This window comes from Solenopsis invicta, chromosome 8 (assembly GCF_016802725.1).
Source record: "Solenopsis invicta isolate M01_SB chromosome 8, UNIL_Sinv_3.0, whole genome shotgun sequence".
NCBI lineage: Eukaryota > Metazoa > Arthropoda > Insecta > Hymenoptera > Formicidae > Solenopsis > Solenopsis invicta.
This window is the reverse complement of record NC_052671.1, coordinates 20,402,915-20,425,256: the sequence shown is the minus strand read 5'-3', so window position 1 is coordinate 20,425,256 and position 22,342 is coordinate 20,402,915. Positions and strand designations below refer to the sequence as shown.

Sequence of the window (22,342 nt, the reverse complement as noted above, 5' to 3'; positions counted from 1 at the left end):
ACAGGCTTATTGTATCTATGGATGGTTAAAGTTTTTTTTAAATCTCAATTCCAGTTTTTTATATTGCAGAGTTATAGCAATATAAAAAATCACATAAAGTCGTATCCATAGCGAGCTAGGGTTAATATGGAAAAAAAGTCAATACTGGAACTCCATTTTGTTTTTGGATAATACACTAGGCAACAAAATTATTGCAACACTTATTTATACCAAAATTTTGCACAACCTCAAATAATCAACTTCGTTAAAAATTATCGTACTTAAAAGTTTTATTTTTTTTATTTTAAAGCTTGAAGTCTCTATTTTTGGTGTTTACAGTTTTGGGAATCATTGAAAATCGTTACATTGCACAGCATTTCTCTGAATCATACAAAAACTGTAAATACCAAAATTCTATATAAGCGTAAATTTATTCTTTACTGTATCACTCAAGAAGCAAACGATAAACAATGTCTAGTTTGAAGGAAATTCAGTGTGGGTAAATCTTTGCTTTTTTGGAAAGATTAAATCAAAGTTATGTTGCAAGAATAGGTGTTCATTGATGTTTTATTTCTCGAGTTTGGGCTTGTTGTTAAGGAACAGGCAGATTTTGTCGAAGAAGAGGACAAGATTGAAGACGAATAACGTCAGCTAGAGAAGATCGCTTCATCATCAATGAGACAAATCAAAATCCGGATAATGCTGGCGGTAACTGACAAAAATGCATACATAACTTTGATACATTTTAATTCCTCGAAAAAAAATCGTACGAACCTGATTTTTTTTTTCAATTTGCAGGGAAAACTCCAAATTTTACGATGTGACATTTACGAAAAAAATTTATACTATCTATGGAGTGCGTCAAACTATGCAAATGTTTGGAAACAAACACGTCCTCACTTTTAAAGAAACAGCGAAAAAAGCAAAGCAGAAATTCAAAATTGACCAAATGCACCTTGAAATAGAGACTTTAAGCTTTAAAATAAAAAAAACAAAAAAGACTTTCAAGTACGATAATTTTTAACGAAGTTATGATTATTTAAAGTTGTGCAAAATTTTGGTATAAATGAGTGTTGCGATAATTTTGTCTAGTGTATTTCTTAAGGCTCCTGATTACTCGCCGCGGTCATATTGAAGCCGTGACATTATAAGCGAGAAATCACACGTAAAAGTGTCGTAGCATTTGTAAATAATAAAGAAAATTTGGATAAAACAATAACAAGATCTTTAAAATACTTGTAAAAATGGGCTTTGACTATCCTTGTTCCACCTAACAGCAAACAGTCGTAAAAGACTCGTGAAGTGAGGCTTATTTAGATAGGAAAACACATGGACAAACGCTGTTGAAAGGAGTGAAAAATATGCTTTTATGTATAAAATTTAAAGAAACTACTTGCGGCCTATTTTTATAAATTTTGTAAAAATATGACGTCATATTTTCACAATAAAACACATAATAACGAAATGATATGCAAAATAAAATTTTATCGGTAATCTGTCACGTTTCATGCCTATTAATTCCAATTTTGTCTACGACGATACGTCGCTACCGTGGAATTTTCGACTGAAGAGTCAGGAGCCTTTAAGGGATTACATACACCTACAAGCATCAAAAACCATATATTCATGAATTTTTTTTCTCTAAACGTATTAGAGGTATCAAATCGGGGTTTGTACTAATATTTTATATATAGTTTTATTAATAAAATTTAATTTTTTAAATATAAAATTATTAAAAATTTAAGGAGATATCGTTGTTGGCTAATATCAGGTATATTAGCTGCTGACGCTGTTTGCGGTACTCATTGTAGAATCTATACAGTTCATCCGAAGCACAATAATGCAATATATTCTTAAAATACATAGTTATATCTACTTTTTGTCGTAGTCAATTTCTAAAATTTGAGTTTATTGTCAAATGGCACTTATCTGAATTTAAGAGTCCGAATTTTTATTAATAATTATAAAATTAAATCGGTTTTTGGCTGTTAAAGAAAATTGAGACTTAAAAAAAACCCCTACGACAAAAAGTGCGTATTTTCGTGCTGAATAAGTAGAAAAAAAATTTGAATCCGATATATCTATTTGTTTTCAAAATATTTTGGATACCGATTTGAAAAATACGATTTCTAGAAAAATGTGTTTAAAATTTTCAGTTTATGTTTAATCCGGGGTATGCCTGTCTCTTTAAAACGCTATAACTTTTTTATTTGTGCATATTTTGAGTTGAAACTTTAGAAAAATTATTGTTAAGATATCATACTATAAGAATATGCAAAAATTGAAAAGTTGATTTTTTTAACTCACTTAAGTGATTGTAACTCCTTAAATAAACGTTAAAAATAAAACTTTAAAGACATAAATACAAAGGAAAGTATTTTCTGTCAGATGGTATAGTAATTTTTATATACTATCGTATTTTGTAATAATTAATATTTTTGTAACATAATCCAAAAAAAAAGTGCTTGAAAAATTGGGCCCCAAAACTGGTACAGTAGACAGTAGTAGAATAGAATTCAGACGTCCTTTCGAAAAAGTGTTAATTATAAATTAAACTGATAAACTAAATAATAAGTATTAAGTAATAAGTGTAAATTAAAGTGATAAACTAAGTACATATACAGGATGATTATTAATGAATGTTCCCACTTTTTATCATCGGAGCATGATTTACCGACGAATACGTATTTCTAACATATTATTATATTAGAAATTACAAATACGTGTTCCGATGGTAAAAAGTGGGAACTTTATTAATAATCATCTTGTATATATGTATATATACATATATATACATATATATATATATATATATATATATATATATATATATATATATATTAAACAACAAATTTATAAAATTAAAAAATCAGAATTGAACTTTCCCATTTATACGTTTTTTTTAATATCTTATTAGCGGATCTGTTACGTCCGACGTCATTTTTTCTAACTTAAGGTATTAATAAGAAATATGAAAAAGTTTATGAAACATCAACATTATAGTTAAAAATTTTGTAATTATTGTCTTTTCTCATGGAGATGTAATCTGTTTTACGTTGCACAACAATTTTATGTTTTAAACTGCATTATTAAGAAAATATGAAAGAAAAAAGATGAAATTAAAACGGTTTTAGGAAGTTACAAACATGTAAAATAATCTATAATATATTGTTATACAAACATGTAAATAATTTATAATATATAGTATTATCTATAATACACTGTTCAACTATGCAATTTGCAAGAGAAACTTGTGCAAATTTTATTTTTGTTTTTCAAGAATTAGTTTTTAGTAAATTTTGTATTAAAAACAAATGATATATGAATTTTAAGTGTTTATGTCTTTAATTCTAAATTTAAGCAGAGAGTTTTTATTACTGTTAATGTTAGGTAATGTTAATACAGTGCATTGTTAGTTCAAAATTTTTAGAACATATTAGAATTTACGTATATGAATATTTCTAGAAAAGCTGTGAATATCTTTTATCTTTTATATCTTTTTATATTTTTTTTTCAGATTTGAAAAAATTTTTTTAAAAATTATAGAATAAGAAGCTCTTAGAATATATCACATAAATAAAGATTTTTAGAGAAACTGTAGACTTTTTATATTTTTTCATAATTGTGAAAGAAGTCTATTTTCTGTTGTAATAACGAGCAATATGCGGAATCGATAACAGATGAAGTCTTTGTAATTAAAAAATTGCAGTGGACGAACAGACTTAACATTATGACATTTTTCAACTATGTGTATTTTAACAAAATGATAATAAACTGATGTTTCAAAAATAAATGCTCAAAATTTGGCTTCAAAATAAAATATTTTTTGATAGTATATTATATAGTACTAAATTAATGCACATACTTATTTTTCAAGTAGTTTAATTTGATCTAAATATTTTTATTTAAATATTTTGTTTAACTGAATAGTGTTCAGCTGACAAAATTTGAAAAGTACTCAGATTTTTTTCAAATTATTTCTGAAAAATGTTCCAATTCTTTCAAAAAAGCTGAGAAATTTTGCAAAAATATTATAAAACATATAGAAATTTTAAAAAATTTTGAAAAATTATATGAAAAAAGTCTGAGAAAAATTTTTTCAAAAACCCCAAAGGTAAAACACAATGTAATAAGAATTCTTTTTTTGCAGATAGCATACATTATTTTTCTGCTTTTTTTCTCGTACTGCATTTTGGTACATATGGATGATCACCCATCATTAGCTGAGATATATGCAATTGCATATATTTGTACTCTCGGATGTGAAAAGGTACGCGAAATAGCAATCTCGGAACCAGCAAAACTCTCGCACAAGTTTAGCGTGTGGGCGTGGAATATGTGGAATCCTTGTGATGCCGCTGCTATTATATTTTTCCAAATCGGATTGGCGTTACGTTTGCGACACTCGACTTTTGATGTGGGTCGCAGTATATATTGTGTTGATTGCATCTACTGGTATTTACGAATCCTGAACATCCTTGGTGTTAACAAGTATTTTGGTATGCTTGAAATATTAAACTAAAAATTTACTAAATTTAAGGCTGTATTACACATATCTTCAAAATATAATAATTAAAAAAATCCAAATTTTTTTATATTGCATTTGAAAGTAACACAAAAAATTTGTCGGCAATTTTCTATGTGGATCAAAAATTATTTTAATAAAAAGTAGAAATGTGCTCTAATGGAAATATAATTACGAAATAATGATAAAAATCTCTCTGAATTTTTAAAATCAAATATTTCAAGTATTTAAGATGATTTATGTTTTAAAGTTTTATTGCAGAGAACAAAGTTTATTTGTTTATTTATAAAATAACTAAGCTCAGGATCATAATGAAACTTTACGTAAATCAACTTGAATTTTTAAAATATTTATACAAAAAATCGAAATTTTTGTCATTTTTTAAAATAATTCAATTTTTAGTAATAAATAAAATAAGTAAATTATAAAAATATATTACTAAATAAGAATATATGTTATTCACATGTCTTTTACTTGTACACAGTTTATTTAAAGTATACATATTAACATATTTCTAGTTTTAATTTACTTTGTAAGGACTTACTTTGTAGGTACTTTATCGGTGATACATTCTGAATTTTATTTTTTTATATACTATCGCTCAAAAGTTTCAGTACACTTAAGATTTTCTCACATTTTATGAAAAGTTAAATATTTTTATGGAAAAAATTGTAAAGATTGTAAAATCATAAAATTATTTTCAAAAAAGCATTTTAAATAGAGCTTTAAGTCTGTTTTTTAGTTCTGTTTTTACGATATTTTGTTGTTAAATTATATAAAATTTAAAATTAAATTTTTTTAAATTTAAAAAAATTTTGAAACATTGTTATTTAATGAAACATCATTAGATAAAATAAATAACAAATTAATTTAAAGTGGGCTTTCTAAGTTTTAAAAAGCTTTTTTAAAAAATTAATGTAACTTCTTGCAATGATATCGAATTTCTTGTGTAAAAATTCATTTTTAAAATGTTTTCTTAACTTTGAAATTAAAGAATTTACGGAAAAAGGAAACAGAAAAAATGTGATTAATTCGTATAAACTTTTTCAAAATTTTTAAAGGATGTTTTTGTATTTAATTTTTTATAAAATGTGAGAATATTTCTAGTGTGCTTTTAAGTTTATTGTATATATGGAGTTTGGCAATTGGTGGAAGAAAAAAGGAGTGTTTTTAAATTAAAAATAAGGCGAAAATCATGAATAATAAAATTGAAATTAAGACATTTTTTCTTTATAAATACTTAACCCTTTGCGTCACAGTGTAACTTTGGGAGCTACACCTACTGTCCAAGGTTATTTTATTAATAAATTAATTGTTTTGTGTATTCCTTTAGCATGTTTAATATTGCTGGATTACTAAAGGTTTTCTTTATGTAATAAAATAAGGTTTAGAATGATATTTTAAATAAATAATTTGTTGTTAATAAAGATATACCGAAAAATTACCATTTTTACAGATTAAATTTATTTGTATAAAATATTGCCCTATAATTTATACCTCAAAATCTCTATCTGGTGGTTTTTGAAGTTGCTGGTTACAAATCCGATGTCAAAAATTCAAAATTTAAAATGGCGATATGGTAGACAAAATTATCAAAATCAACTGGATTTGCTTGAAACTTGCTATTTAGGGGTTTTCGAGGTCGTTGATTACGAATCTGATGTCAAAAATGCAAAATGGCAGATCCATGATTTGTAATCAACGTTCTCGAAAACCCCTAAATAGCAAATTTTAAGCGAATCCAGCATTTGATAATTTTGTCCGACATATTGGATCCGCCATTTTGAATTTTGAATTTTTGACGTCGGATCAGCGACTCCATAAACCCTCGGATATTAAATTTCACCAAATTATATTCACTAGAAAAAAAAAGTAACGCAAAGGGTTAAAAATTAATATAAAACGTATCTAAAGCACGTGAATATTAAGAAAGAAATCCTTAATTGTAATTTTGTTATTTTTGATTTTGATTTTTTTTTTTATTATTTATGAAATCGCTCCTTAAATTTTTTCCCATCAATTGCCATACTTATATCTATCTATATATCTATCTGTTTATATACATGGTGTCCCAGAATTAGCAGAGGGTTCTCAAGCAGAACAGAGAGTCATCAAGACGTCAAAATGATGTCAAAGTGACTGCAAAATGATTATTAAAAGTCACTTTTCAATCAATTACGATTCATTTTGATGTCATTTTGACACAATTGTGAATCACTTTGATGTCATTTTGACTTGTTGTTCTGCTTGAGTTTCTTTATGAACGAATTCTTTGGAATTTTTTAAGTCAAAAATTCTAATACGAAAATGTCAAGGCTATAATACTTTTCTAATTATAAATTATTAAAGTTACCTAATTATAGCGCTTAGAATTGGTGCGCTCAGGGATGAAACATAGTACAATAGTGAAAATGTCATTGTATATTGGCTGACTTTCTACATATTAACCCTCTATTGCTCTCGTATGAGGCGGACGCTCAAGTTACATCTAATTTTTTTAATTGCATACACGTGGCATAAAATTTGACTATAAAACTTTTTGATTTTTTACTTACAACCTTCTAGATTATGTTTGTATGATTGTTTTCTCAATTTTATTTCATAAAACTTTTATTAAATGCTTTGAACATGTGATACGTCTGAGCGCCGCGCTCATGGCGAAAGCAAATACGTACAGTCGACAGAACTCGCGCTGTTGCCAAATCTCATTTATTGTGATAGTTAGATCAATAAATCGGTCAATTTTTCTGCTTTTACAAGACTGTGTTGGTACAAAGGTAAAGTAAAGTTAGATATTAATTTGACTCTCTCTAAGTACAATAATTGTTTATTAATATCTCCAAAACGAGTATAGGTTATGTAGTAACCTATGTGGCAACGCTGTACTAATACAGCGACAGATATAAGCCGTCGTGGCGCTCATATGTATCACACGAGAGTATTAACGTTCATTTGTCGAACGAGAGCAATGAAGGGTTAACTTAATTTTTTATATATTATAATAATAAGGAAGTACTTTAAAACTTTGTCTTGTTTATCAGTGATTATTTAATTTAAATTATTTGTAAAGATTAATGTCAATCTAATGTTACGAAATGATAAACCATACATAAATCGAATTATCAAAACTATCAAATGAAGTACGTCGACATACTTACTTTGACAGTTTACTAAAGTGCCATCCCTGAGCGCGCGAATTCTAGGTGCTACAATTGAGTAATTTTAATAATTTATAATTCAAAAAGTATTGTAACCTCGACATCTTCGTATCAAAATTTTCGACTTATTGTTAGAATATTTCGAAGAATTTGCTCATAAAAAACCTCTTATTCTGGACACCCTGTATATATGTTCAAATATAAATAATAATAGTACTTAATAGTATATATTTTGCAGGTCCTTTGGTAACCATGATGGGAAAAATGGTTAAAAATATGATATACTTTGTGGTGCTTTTACTAGTTGTACTCTTGAGTTTTGGTGTTACCAGACAAGCTATATTGAATCCCAATCCTGAACCAACGTGGTTAATAGTACGAGATGTAGGTATACATTTTCTATTTAATGTATGAAGAAAATCTGTGTATACATTGTAATGTTAACATGGGTAATTGTGACAATAAGTTCATTGTGCCCTTGTGATATCTCTGAATAAAAAAAAATAAAATTTTGATTATTTTTATTAAATATAGACTTAGATAATAATTAGTTAAACAACTTAGTAATTAAATAATAAAGTCAAAAAGTTAATAACTTTTAATTTAATTAAAAAAGATAATTTTTCTGATATCTTTATTAAAAAAAAAATTTTTTAATATTTACAGTTTTACAATCTTATGAAATTTTTGTGTGTAAAAAAAACAATTATTTATTATGTGTGTAATCAGGGTTAGATAAGTTGAAGGAATGGTAAACTTAAGGCCGAGCTTTCTCGATGTTGGTATTACAGATTTTTTTGTCGAGCGAGAGTCAAGTGGCACGCGGTCACGTGCAGGGTGAAGAGTAAGGTCAGGCGAGGAGACTAGTGCTTTTTGTCCAATGCACTCATGAATATATCATCTCTTTATTCTTCGATTTTAGTGCCATCTAATGCAAGATCCCACATAGCTCTATTTATCATAGTTTATCTTCGCTGAGCAAAATATACATGCAGAAAAGGCGTCAAATTATCTTGTTTATTAGTCGTATAATTGTAATTTTAAACGATCAGTGTGTTTTTGTGCCTGTTTTTCGAGATCTGCGACAATTTCATTTTGTACATTTGAGCTACACAACTTCTGTATAAAGTTGAACTTTGGTGACAGCTATACAGAGTAAATTTTTAACGATTTTTTAACTTTTTGTTCAATTTTCTTGTAAAATATATCATTGCCGATGTATTTTTTAAGCGTATTTCTATTTTGAAAAATACTTTTATGATTCTATAAAATCAATTCGAAGATATTAAGATGATATAAATGTTGGTATTTTGCGCAACTTTAGCGTCTCTTTAACACAAGAAATATCCTTGTCTGTATGTAGTAAGATTTATCAATTACAAAAATAAACATGCTTGACGCATTAGAAAAGATTCTTTTTGAATTAAAATGTTGTTTAAATAAATCTTTGAATTGTTTTTTGTTTAATCTTAAAAAAATGTGATATGCTAAAGGATCATCGACTAACAGTTTATCATGTAGCACGTTAAATATACTTTGCTCTCTTCTGATAATGTCATAACTTACACCAATTTTTTTTACGTTACATTTATAGTATTTCTTAATAATCATGTTTAATAATCATATTTTTTAATAACTCAACTATTGTATATCAAAAACAAAAACAATCAATACATAATTTAATATAAAATTATAAACAGAATTCTGTCTGCAAATTATAAATCGCATAAAGTAGACTTCGAAAACAACGGTTGAAAAACAACGGTTCTTTATTATTTTATATAAACATATCAAATAAAATATTAAATATTTTATGAGCCGTATTTGATGAGCTAATTGTTTTGTTATTTAGGGAAATCTATTTTTAAAAAATTATGACATTGTAATTTAATGTATATGTATAACGCTTTCCAAAATTTACTTTTAATCTAATTTAATTTTTACGCAATTTTTAATTGAGTTTTTAATTTATATAACTGTTAATGTAATTAAATTTTATAATCATGCAATTAAATTTATAATTATGCAATTAATTTTATAAGCCATTAGTTAATTAAAAAATATATATTAACTTATCTAACTCTGATTAGACACATTATAAGTACATATTCAGTATACATTCTGACTTGAGATAGTGAGCACGTTCCGTTGTGAGTGTATACTTTGACAAGAGAATTGTAATTATTCTTACAAGACTAAATTTTATCCAAGGCTTTAGTAGTCCTCATCAGTTAAAAATGGAGAAGTGTCATTTCCTTCGACACTGTTACGGGGAAAGATGTCATTGCGGATTTGGCAAACCGCTGGTGACGTGACTTCCTCTCATTTTTTGCTGACTAATGACGATGAGAACTGTTTTTATATATTGCGCTGCAGATGACTCAAAATGAGTCGAAACGTCCGTGGTAATTGTAATTCGGTAGAAAATAAACACGTTGAAATTGTATTTTGATAAGAAATAAACATTTGCGCACTTATACCCGCGCTGACTCTCATTGGCTTAATTTACGAGTACTAATTATTTTACATTATAAGTAATTGTGTTTTTTTTTATACAAAAAAGAAAATTTCGTGGGATTGTAAAACTGTAAATATCGAAGATACTGTAAAGAGAGATATTGAAAATATCAGAACTTTAAAAGTTATGAAAGTTTATATGCATTTAAAGTGTTTTTTTTCTTTTAATATATGTTTTTTATAAAATTTACTCTAAAAATTTGTATAAATTTTAAAATTATTAAAAAATCATAAAGTTACAGAATACTCTAGTTAAACTTTGTATATTTTTGTTATGGACCCATGTTGAGTTTATCTTTTTTTTCATAAATTTACACACATAATTATATCTTTTTTGATAGATATTTATGGAGCCGTACTTTATGCTGTATGGAGAAGTGTACGCAGATAGTATAGATCCTCCTTGCGGGAATGAGCCGGGAATGGATCCGTGTATTCCGGGTCGTTGGCTATTTCCTGCTACAATGTCCGTGTATCTTTTAGTTGCCAATATTTTGCTGATAAATCTGTTGATTGCGGTGTTTAACAATATTTTTAATGAAGTAAATGCTATAGCTCATCAAGTCTGGATGTTTCAACGATTTACCGTCGTTATGGAGTATGAGCAGAAACCGGTGTTGCCGCCACCGCTTATAGCAATTTGCCATATATATTTACTGCTTAGATATTTTCTGAAGCATATTACGCAAGGTAAAAACGGCACTGGTGAGACGTGTGACAACGGACTGAAATTATTTCTGGAGGTTGACGATATGGAACGACTATACGACTTTGAAGAGGATTGCGTCGAAGGCTATTTCCGTGAACAAGAACTCAAGTTGCAAATGTCCACGGAGGAGCGTGTGAAAATTACAACAGATCGGGTAGAGAATATGCATCAGAAGATCGAAGATATCAATAAGAAAGAGAGCAATCAGAACGCATCTCTTCAGGTATATAATTTCTTATATAATAAGTATATTTTATTTGGAATTGGATCATAAGTAATTAAAAAATTAAATAATAAAAATCAACTTAAATATCTTGCTCGTTATTTTAAACAAAATTAATTGACATAAGGTAGGTCAAAAGAAAAACGAGCACAATATCACAAAGTATTAGTTAATCAAATTTAATTCGAAATAATACATGTGTAGCGACTGTAGCGAGACAAAATAAGTTTTGATTAAGCAAATAGTCAAAATTTATATTTATGTTTGAAAAAATTTCATTTTTTATTAAATAATTATTAATATCAAAACTGCAATTTAGGCATTTATTTATAGGACATCCTAAAATATTTTTTAGACTTTTGTCAGATTTTTTTTATTATGTTTTTTTATTACAAATTGAAAATGTTTGAAAAATATGAAAAAGTCGATATTTTTTGCTGTAAATCCAAATATATATAATAATATGTAATATGACCAGGAAGTGTAACACATTTAAATAGGCTGTACCGGTCGAAAGTAGATTTTACAAGTAAACCTTTTAGTCACTCACCAATTTTAATGGAACTTGGCATACTTGTAGAGTACCAAAAAATAATAGATCTATTTTTTTTATATCAGCAATATTGCAGGTTTATGGGAACAAGTTAAGGTAGTGATAAATACGAATACTTGTCATTTCCATTAAAAAATATATTTATATAACAAAGCAGTAATTAACTCAAGGTGTTTAAAATTGAAAATTGATGTATTCCATTATATTGAACCCTGCATAGAAACCTCCTTTTCCACAGCACTGTAGTATTCTAACTTTAGACAGATTATAGTGAGTAACGTACACGAACGGACCTGTTCGAACCTTTTGTTCGGTTTTTTTTTTTATATAAAATTACAAAAAAGTTTCACTCAAACACAATGATACGACGTTACAAGTAACGCGTTACTTACCAACTCTGCTGACAATAATTAAATTACAAAATCTCTTATTGCTATATAGCGAACACCTAATTTGGCTGAACACTGCCGAACACTGACATTTATTGCAAATGAGAAAAAGGGCGAATGATTTCAGAACACGAACGCGAATGTCCGAGCATTTGCGCTTGCTGTTCGTTCGGTGTGTTTTATTATATTCTGGACACTCTTAACCAGCTCGGTCATGACAAAGTTATGTTTTTGTTTCCAATGGATGAGTGCTTACTTGAATACTATCTAATTGTTGGCTCACAAGTTATTATATGGCGAAAATTAATTTGAAAATTGTGCGGATTCTACTGTACACCCTGTATTAACTTAGATAATAATAAAAGCGATATTATTTTAAAAGAAAGAAAAACCGAAAAATACAATAAAAAAAGAAACTGGAAAAAACCGTTTTTTTTTTTTCAATATTTTTGCGAATTTTTCCACAGAATATTAATCTTATTTTAATATTTTTATATATGACAAAAGCAATCTATTTATGCAAAGAGATATAATTTCAAGAATACTACCGAAACGAACCACCTACTTATATTATTAAAATTGAAAATCATTTGTATTTATAATTTTTTTTTTCTTGTCGAAACGGTTTGATTTTTTGAATACACATTGTAGATTTTTAGAATATTTTTTACATGCTACAAAAATTATTTTCATATTTACAGGCTGTTGAGTTTCGTATTCGCAAATTGGAGGAACTGAGTCAACAGACTTTAGCACATCTCGGAGTAATTCATCGTTTCATGGCAACGTACATACCAAATGAAGAGTTAACCGGTTTAGAAACATTCGACAATTTTCGGCAGCGTCGAGTATCAGAGCGATCAGAGGTTCTGTCCGAGGCGGATTCTCACACACAATTGCCGATGATCGCGCGGCGCAAGAAGCTCCTGCGATCTCTCACTGACGCTACCTTCCTGAACGCTGGCCACCCGATAGATGACGTGCTCAAGATAGCTGAAGCCATGACCTCCCGTGAAAATCTCAGTAGACACGATTCTTCTGTAAGTGTGGATGCTCACGTCGGTCAGGACGACATTAAGACAACTACGAGCTTGGAAACGGATGGCAGTAAGGATGTTCTTGAAGGCGAGACAGGCAAGAAAGAAGCGCCGTTCGAGAAAGGAGAGAGTCGAGACACCAGCAGGGAAGTGAGCAGAGAGATTAGCAGAGAAATTAGCGTAGAAGCTACCAGCAGAGAGGTCAGCAGGGAGGTCAGTAGGGAGACCAGCAGGGAACCTAGCAAAGAGGCCAGTAGCGAGAACCCACCCTCGGACATTAGGCAGGACTCGACGGAACGTACACTCAGGCAAGACTCCATAGAACGTAGCACGTTCAGGCAGAACAGCAACAGGACTCGATCAGAATCGGACGATTTCATGTTGCTCCCTCCGCCTGGTATCCAGAGGGCTGTGACCTGGGCGGAGCCTCGCGTGGCTGTGATTCCGTCGTCAGTCACTTCGGCCGGTAGCGCGCAGAGGTCAATTTTGCTGGCAATGCGCGCCGAGTACACTAGCATCACGGATGAGCTCGAGAGTTATTGCGGCTTGCTGAGTCCGCCAAGGACGCCGCCGCTCTCGCCGCAACCGTCACGGATGCGCACTATGTCAGACATGTCAAATCCCGAAATGGCATGGCAGATCGAGAATGAACATTTGCGCGACGCGGAGGAGTGCGATTATCAGCAGATGGAGGATCTAATTCAGCGACGTTACCGTGGTGATGGTGATAGTGGCGAAGACGGGCCTTCGAACATGCGTGCGAACGAGACTGGTGGCGGTGTCGCGGGCTTCTTCAACGTGCCCAATGAACACCGCCAGCTGCGCCGCGCTTCTGCAATCGAGGAGGATCCCCGCCGTCCACCGCCAACGATCAGTGTCACCCGAGAGATTGAGCAGACGCTTGCACGACCAACGATCCGTGATCAGGAGACTACCGATTCCAACGATAAGAATCTGAGTACTGTACCTGCCCCCGCTTCCGAAACTATGTGTTAAACTGTATGTCAGAGTTGGAATATGCATTGTTCGTAGAATTTTCAATTTGCGACTCGTAAAATAATTTTTATTGCATTATATATCAGTTTTACGATTATGTTTTTATTACTCGGGTATATTTGAGAAGAGGATATTATGGCTATTGTCGACAATATGGCTACCCCTATTATACAAAGTTAAAATAACATGGAATTTTGTTAATATGATTTTTTAAGCAAAATTTTGATATTGAAATATTTCTTCGATACATCGATTGTCATTCTAGAGGACGGTGTTTAGAAACATCAGAGACATCATTTTATGCTTGTTGCTAAACATGGATAAAATAATATTTCTAATAAAATTTTTAATAGTATTTCTAAAGTTTCTGAACGCAGGAAAATTCTAAACAATGGAAAATTAAAAATATATAATTTTGTAACAAGGTGCGGTGTTAGGTTTCTGTTAAACTAAACTAACTTTTTAAAATTATTTTTATGGATAGCCATATTATAACCACTTTTTTCTTCCATCGATTATGCAGTGCATTAGATTTTTATAAATCACGTTCTAAATAATAAATATTTCATTACTTTGAGTGTAGAATCTGTCAAACAACACTGTGATGAATATAATCGTTTAAATTTCATTAGAAATATTAATTATAAGTTATTCAAGAAATATTAATCATAAAGTTATTCAATAAAATAAAAATAGGTGCCATATTACCCTCTTCTCCTCTACAATAATAGTAATATACAATAGTATTAATTGAATGAATTGATCGTTTTATCGCCAATAATGCATAAAATTTTGAACGTTTTTAATGATTATAAAACGATAGTCGATTATTTCTATATTCTATCGGAGGTTTATTGGAAAGATGATCAATTTAAAAATTCAAAGAATTATGAAACTTTGGCAATACATAAAAGATATTCTGGTATGTAAATAATTTTTTTGCTATCCGAATTTACTCTGAAGAAAAATCAACCTTTAAAAAGGTTGACTCATTTTTCGTTTTTATTTTATTGCTAAGAGATTATGGGACTCTATAATAGTGAATCAAAGTACTATGATCGAAAAATAGAGTATTTTTCTACATCATATAGAACTTAAAAAGAGATATATAATGTGTTTCTATTTTGATACCCATTTATTTAAAAAAAGTAAAATGCAAAATTAATTGAAAAAGAATTTTTAAAGCTCTTATCTATTTGCTGCGGCCATATTGAAGTCGTGATGTCACAAGCATAAAATGACACGTAATTTTGTCTGACGTGCCATTTGTAAATAAAAAGAATTTGGATAAAACAGACTAATCAGATGACTTTAAAACATTTGTAAAAATTGGTAAAGACTATCCTCTTTGTACCTAACAGTCAGTAAATATTCGTAAAAAGCACGTAAAGTGAAGCCTATTTAGATAGGAAAACACACGGATAGTTATTGAAACGAGTGAAAAATGTGTTTTTATGTATAAAATTCAAAGAAAATTTACTTGCAGTCTATTTGTACGAATTTGGTAAATAAGAGACAAGTCATATTTTCACAATGAAACACATAACAAAATGGTATGCACGACATCTCATCGTCAATTTGTCACGTTTCACATGTCTATGAGTTCTAATTTTGTCCGCGACGGAATGTCGCTATCAACGCAAAGTTCTTGGCTGGTGCCAGGAGCCTTAAACTTTAAATGCATTTTTCTTAAAACATATTTCAAAGCGGTGTCCACGATGACTCAAACGTATTATAGTTTAGTTAAGCAATTTGAAAATTTAAAGCAATATTTTCAGTAATATTTGGCATCTAATCTGGGGGACTTTTTAATATTTTATTAAGTTACAATAAATAAAAAAATGAAATGTTTAGAAAAAAATGTTATTTTTATACTCAAAATGTGTGTACAATTTCAAGACAAATAAAATTAAAAAAAATTAACTCCGACATCTAAAAATGGTACGTGTAAAGAAAAAAAAGATTTATTTTTTAATTTCAGATAATTTATCAAGGCTGAATTATGATTATCATGCAGATACATGCATTTATTTAGAATTTTATTATTATTTATTTTTATATTCTAATTCTACGTTTTTTTATCCTTTTTTTAAATAAAAACATTTTAAACATATTTTTAAAGCAGAAATACATTATTTATCTCTTTAATACTCGGCAAGAGAGACGGGCTATCTCACTTGCATTTATAGCAAATATCTGTATTCTATCGTATTTTGTCTAATAGCGGAAATATTTTTCTGTCAAGCTTTTTAGTTAACTAATCACACGATGCATGATTTCTTGAATAATTAGCTTGCACACTACTATGATGTGATGCTAGATATGCTCACGTTGAGCACAACACGTTAGCCTGTATGATTTCTTCTAGTCATACGAGTGCAACAAATGATCACTTAATAACATACGCAGTAAAATGTCAAATGTTGACAAAGCGTTAATTTATAATTAATAAAATTCATAAACGACAAAAATTGACTGTTTTAGTATATAATTTAAAATACAATATCATTTTACTTTTAATTGCATGACGCAAGCATGTATCATTGCAATCTTCGTATGCATCATAATAAACATAGAAATTAATCATGCTATATATAGCGCATGGATCTGTCTAGCATCAGAATAAGCATAGCAGCATGGAAGCTAATCATTTAAGAAATTATGCATTGTGTGATTCCAGCTTTATTTCCTACGAAGCTACAAAGAACTTCTAAGCTAGATTTTGCAATTCCACTTTTAAAAATGTAATAAATGATATTATATATTTTTTACTCGTGATACAGATGTAATTGTGTTAGAAGATATATCTTCTACGAGATACAAAAAATATTGTATCTCGTAGAAGCAATATTTTAAAACAAACCTTTTTTGTATATTTTCTGAAACTGCAAAAGTGGCTAAAGTTGTCAGTTTTACTATAGTATAGATCAAGTGAGATATCAGAATGAAATTTATCCTTTTTTAAAAGAATCGTTCTTTAAAAAATGTAGACAATTCTGATTACAAATATAATAATAATATTGCGATTTTTGTAGTATTTATGTAGCCATAATTTTTTAAGAGGATACTAAATCTTTTTTAGCGATTAATTTTTGCACACATTTTTTATAATTAATTTACAGATTTAAAAATCCTTCTCTACAATTAAAATATAGACATTAATTCATTTCACACTAATCAACTTTATGCTGAAAACAAAAAAATTTTTAATGTATCTAATCTTATTGTTAGTCTAATATGGTATCTAAAGCTGTATTCCCCTTATTCTTTGTCCCGCACGCGACGATGTACCAATCGACTCTCCATCGAAAAAAATTTGTAATACTGACGTCGAATGAGTTCAGCCTTTGGTATTCCCTTAAAATAGAAATTCATCTCCGGTAGTTGTCTTTATATAGTCACTCTTATCGGCCCTTGAAGTTTTATATTGTTGAAAAATACTCTATATATTTCGATTTTCTATATTCTTAATCTTTTAATTAATTGCGTTTTGATCTCTTAATCAATTAAGTTTTTTAATTAATAAATCTCAATTTAAAAAATGATGTGGCAATTTCGCAAAAGGAGTTACGAGTTTGCTCTCCGTGTCAAAGATTCGGGTTTAAATCCACCCAGAAGATATAACTCTAAATTGGTTTTTAATCGATTTAGAAGCGATCGCCATCTCTCGGAAGGCAAATCATCGAGAATAACTTTGCCCAGGAAAATCTTCTATAATATGCTGTTCGGAAACGGCGGATTAAAACTGTATATCCTCTAGTAGCATTTTCTGCAATTTTCTGCAGGACAGAATCTGTGCGCAGTTAATTGCAATAGAATTGAGTCAGATGTGCAGAAGATTATTCCCAAAAGAGCTATGCTGGCAGATTGCTTCAATATTCTTGCACTATACTTGTATATGAACTGTTTGCAGAAACTTGGTACAAATATTGAGCTATCTTGAAGCAGATTCTTCCCGCAACTGCAGTCTGTAAACAGTCTAGCAAAGTTCTTCAGCAGATGACATAAGATTCTTTTAACAGAAGTAGCATGCAGAGCTTGTGCAAATATTGCACAAATATGATCAGCAGATTTCTGTAAGTTTCTTACAATGGAAATGACGCGCAGATCTTGTGCAGATATTGTACAGATTCTGTTTAATTAGCGGCAGAAAGATCTGCTGCAAGGTTTATAACAATTTTGGAATGAAATGGATTTAACAAGTGAGTGCTGGTGCCACCGCTAGGTGGCCACGCCGCGCAAGATTTTCTCGTAAGTCGAGTGCGGCCACAGGCGTTATATCTAGGCGCCGCCGCGGGCGAATATCCAGTTCATATTTCAGTGAGCTCTTATATATATGAGCTGCTTAAGACGAAAACTCGCTCTCATTCTTTTTAAATATAACGTTTGTGTGGAACGCTGTTCCACATAAAATTTTATATTTTAACATGTAAATAACAATTTGTGTTGTTATTTAATCTTGTACATAAATGAAATGTTTAATTCAAATTTAATCTTTTTTAAATCCATTTTAAGGCTATACTAAAATATTCTGGTGAAAGAATTTTACAAATCTTGCAACAGATATATATACAAATTTCTTACAAGAATTTGACTGCAGAATCTTTCAGAAGAATTGAACAGAATGAGGAAGCAGATCATAACGTCCTGTTGGAAGAATCTTTCAAGAATCTGCTGCTAAATTTACAGCAGTCTTGCAGAAAATTGCTACTAGGGTCTATGGATATATGCAGAAGAGATTGCTTACTCGGTGACATAAGCGTATGACACGCGAAGAGGAATTTAATTAAATTTTTTAATGAAATTTTGTTCTATCTCTTTTTCTTAGTGAATAATGGAACAAAAATGAAAAAAATGGATCAGATTTTTCAAGAGTTGATTTTATCTCATCTGGGTGAAAATTCGAATAGCAAAAAGAAATTACAGTTTATTATTATCCAAATGTCTTCTATACCTATGCAATATCGAAATTTTTCAGAAATATTTTAAGAACATTTCAACTGAAAATAAAATGTTTTTATTTTATAAAGATTGCGAATTATGTCTGTAACATATTTCTGAGACAGCTTTGAGTCAACAAAATGTCCGCAATTCTTACATTTAAATTTTTATAGAAAAATTGCTCAAAGGTTAATAAAAAAGTTTGCAATCTTTCTGAAATATTACCAAATATTACCAAAGTTACTAAAATGGTTAAGCTATTCCGAAAAATTATAATTTATCCAAGAATACACCAATCTTTGAATTAATTTTTAAACAGAACCGAATGAAATTGTACTATCAAAACACATTTCATTAACTTTTATTTTCTAATTTTGGAGACGCACCTTCCAGGAATCATTTTACTGGAATGAGGCAACAGACTTAATGCTGCGCTTTTCATTTTAGCCTGTATGATTTGTATTTATCGCTGCGTCCATTTGGTGATGTATATTGCTTGCGGATTTCCAGAATCGTTTTACGCGAAATCGTTTCGCAACACTATGTTTTCAAGTTTACTGCATGTGATAAGTTTTAATATTGTTTCTCTTACATTTTATATTACATATTGTAGATTCCTTTTTTTTTAATTTTTGAATGGGGGATCTTTTCTTGTTAATACGTTTCCTCTGATCTAATATTTTTTTTCACGTTTGTTTTTCTTCTTTCAAGGTCGTTTCTTCATTGCTGAAGGTCGTGTCTGCATTGGACTTCCATTGTACTTGTCTTACAAACATTTTTCCATGCGTCACGATCTTTAGTACGTCTTAGAGCGGTGCTAATGGTTAGGCCTGTTATTTCTTTTATCTGATCCGACCACCATGTTGGAAAACATCTCTTACCTTCCACCCTGCCCACGATTATCAGCCTTCCAAACTATCGGTCTTCCGTCTAATTATGTGACCAAAGGGAGAGCACTCTTTGAAGATAGTAGACAGTCTCGTTCTGATCCTCAATTCTTTAAGAACAGAGACATTTGTCCATCTGGCAATTCAAGAAATTCGCAATATTTTGCGTTTGTTTTAATCAAATAGAATTATTATCATGTTGGCACGTGACAAATATAAATAGTAGGGGAGGAAAAACTTTAGAAGAAAGTTTAGCCGATTTGGCTAGCGCAAAAGAATAGAGAATTTTTAAACTGGTAACTATAATAGTAAATAAATAAAATTTGTGACGATCACCTTGTAACAGGTCAACCTATATATATATATATATACATATATATATATATATATATACACACACACACACACACACACACATACACACACACGCACACGCGCACACACACACACACACACACACACACACACACACACACACACACACACACACACATATACATACATATATAATATGATAAAAAAAAATATATAAAAGTTTCTCGTAATTTTTAATGGAGGAATCTATTTCTGAAATTTGTATGCTCACAAACGTGCAAATACGCGAAACAATTTCGCAGGTATGGCCTAAATAAATTTTTTTTGTAAAAATTAAGTAATTATGTAGTTTATGTGTAATGTCGTGTATTTTTATCGATTTTTATATTATACTATTGCATCAGAGTGCTTTTAATCTTCTATTCTATAGAGCTAACTGCGACGCGTATGTCGTAATTCATAGAACATTTCGATGCATTATTATCTATAGCATGTACACAGACAATTTTCTCTTAGAATTTATTTTTCAATCATGGTAATTATGTAGATCGAAGAATTTTATTATAATTTTAATAAAATTTATTATAATTTTGTTGAAGATTTATAATAAATTTTACTGAATTTCTACTAGAGCACAATGGACGCAACAGTCTGAGTGCTACAGGTGGATCTTCTGTATTGAGGACCCTCTCCTCTTGTATATAATAAAATAATAAAAAATACTAAATTATACTAAATTTTAGTAAAGTTACATAATAATAAAAAGTAAATTTACTATAATTATAATGAAATTTTTACTAAAATTAGTAAAATTCTTTGTTATCCATGTTTTCTTATGATTACTTGATTTTACAGAAATTTTAAGAGAAAATTTTCTAAGGAACGTTGGATTTCGAGAATTCTTTTTGCGCATTAAGATTGTCCGTGTTCCTGAATTATCCGATACATCGAATCATGTATGAAAGTTGTATATTTCAGGAGAAGAAAGTTACGTTGCCTCTACTTGTGTCCGTCACTTCTAATGCATTCTAGTGCATTTAGAATCCTTCCATTTGGTAGATTAATATGTAATTTTGCTTTTATATACGTACGTATTTATTTACAGCGTATATTATTGTAAAATGAATATATTAAAAACGCGTTTTTTCTCTCGTAATGCGTTATAGATAAGTATTTGAACACCTAGCAAACAAAATGCATATTACGATACATGTATGATTTAGATAATATAATATTGATTTGATTTGTGAAGATTTACCGTGCGTGCGCGCACGAAAAATTCAGGAGAATAAGCTCGTCTGAATCGATTCTAGGCATACAAATACGTTGACGCGAGTCGTAGGATTGTAGCTTTATTGTCTTTACTGCCGGATACTTTTACTCGCGATAATTTTTCGAGATGTATTGTACTTATAGAGCCTTACACATAATGCACTTTCAGCTGCGTCGGACTTTACGGACCATTCGAAAGCGAATCATATCACGCGGACATGTTCTCGATGAATCAAGCCAGTCTGCGTTAGTACAATTACAACTATTTAAAACGAAAACTTTGATATACAAACTTGTGCTTCAAAAGCCTAAATGTGTACAGAGAAATGTTTTGTGTTATTTAAAAAATTTAAGGGAAAGCGATTGGAAGCGTTTTCAGCAAATGTTATTTAAATGCTAAATACGGATTCCGCGTGCGGTGGGCAGGGAAAATACGCGCTCATTTGCCGAACTTTACTAATTTTTAAATCGTTAACTATTGCGAATAATGAAAAATGGTAAAGGACTTTTCTTTTCAGTTTGACTTGCTGTATCAACCCACGAAAGCAAAAACGATTATTTTCTGACATCCTGTATGTATATACATGTGTGTGCGTGCGCGCGCGTGTGTGTGGGTGTGTGTGTATATATATACATATATATATATATATATATATATATATATTGCGTTTGATTTAATATAATACTCCTAATAACACATCTGTTTTTACAGTGTATGTCTATTTAACAGATAGCAAGACTGCTGCAGAAAGAAAATAACACAAATTATTTGTACAGTTTAACATATAAAATGTGTAATTAATGGCACGGAACATATTTCTTCAATAAAATTAACATTTAT

General features: G+C 29.9%; 1 protein-coding gene across 8 annotated transcripts in view; it reads left to right on the top strand.

Annotated features, from left to right (window-relative positions):
* The window catches only part of LOC105203340 (transient receptor potential cation channel trpm), a 144,150-nt gene extending 129,799 nt beyond the window's left edge, over window positions 1-14,351 (top strand). For all 8 annotated transcript variants that reach the window (XM_039452288.1, XM_039452289.1, XM_039452291.1 and 5 more), the window contains 4 exons: window positions 4,130-4,478; window positions 7,901-8,046; window positions 10,521-11,111; window positions 12,755-14,351. In XM_039452288.1, coding sequence (XP_039308222.1) covers window positions 4,130-4,478; window positions 7,901-8,046; window positions 10,521-11,111; window positions 12,755-14,086 — 2,418 coding nt within the window. In that variant the 3' untranslated portion in view covers window positions 14,087-14,351. The remainder of the gene's footprint in view (window positions 1-4,129; window positions 4,479-7,900; window positions 8,047-10,520; window positions 11,112-12,754) is intronic.
* The last annotated feature ends 7,991 nt before the right edge of the window (window positions 14,352-22,342 follow it).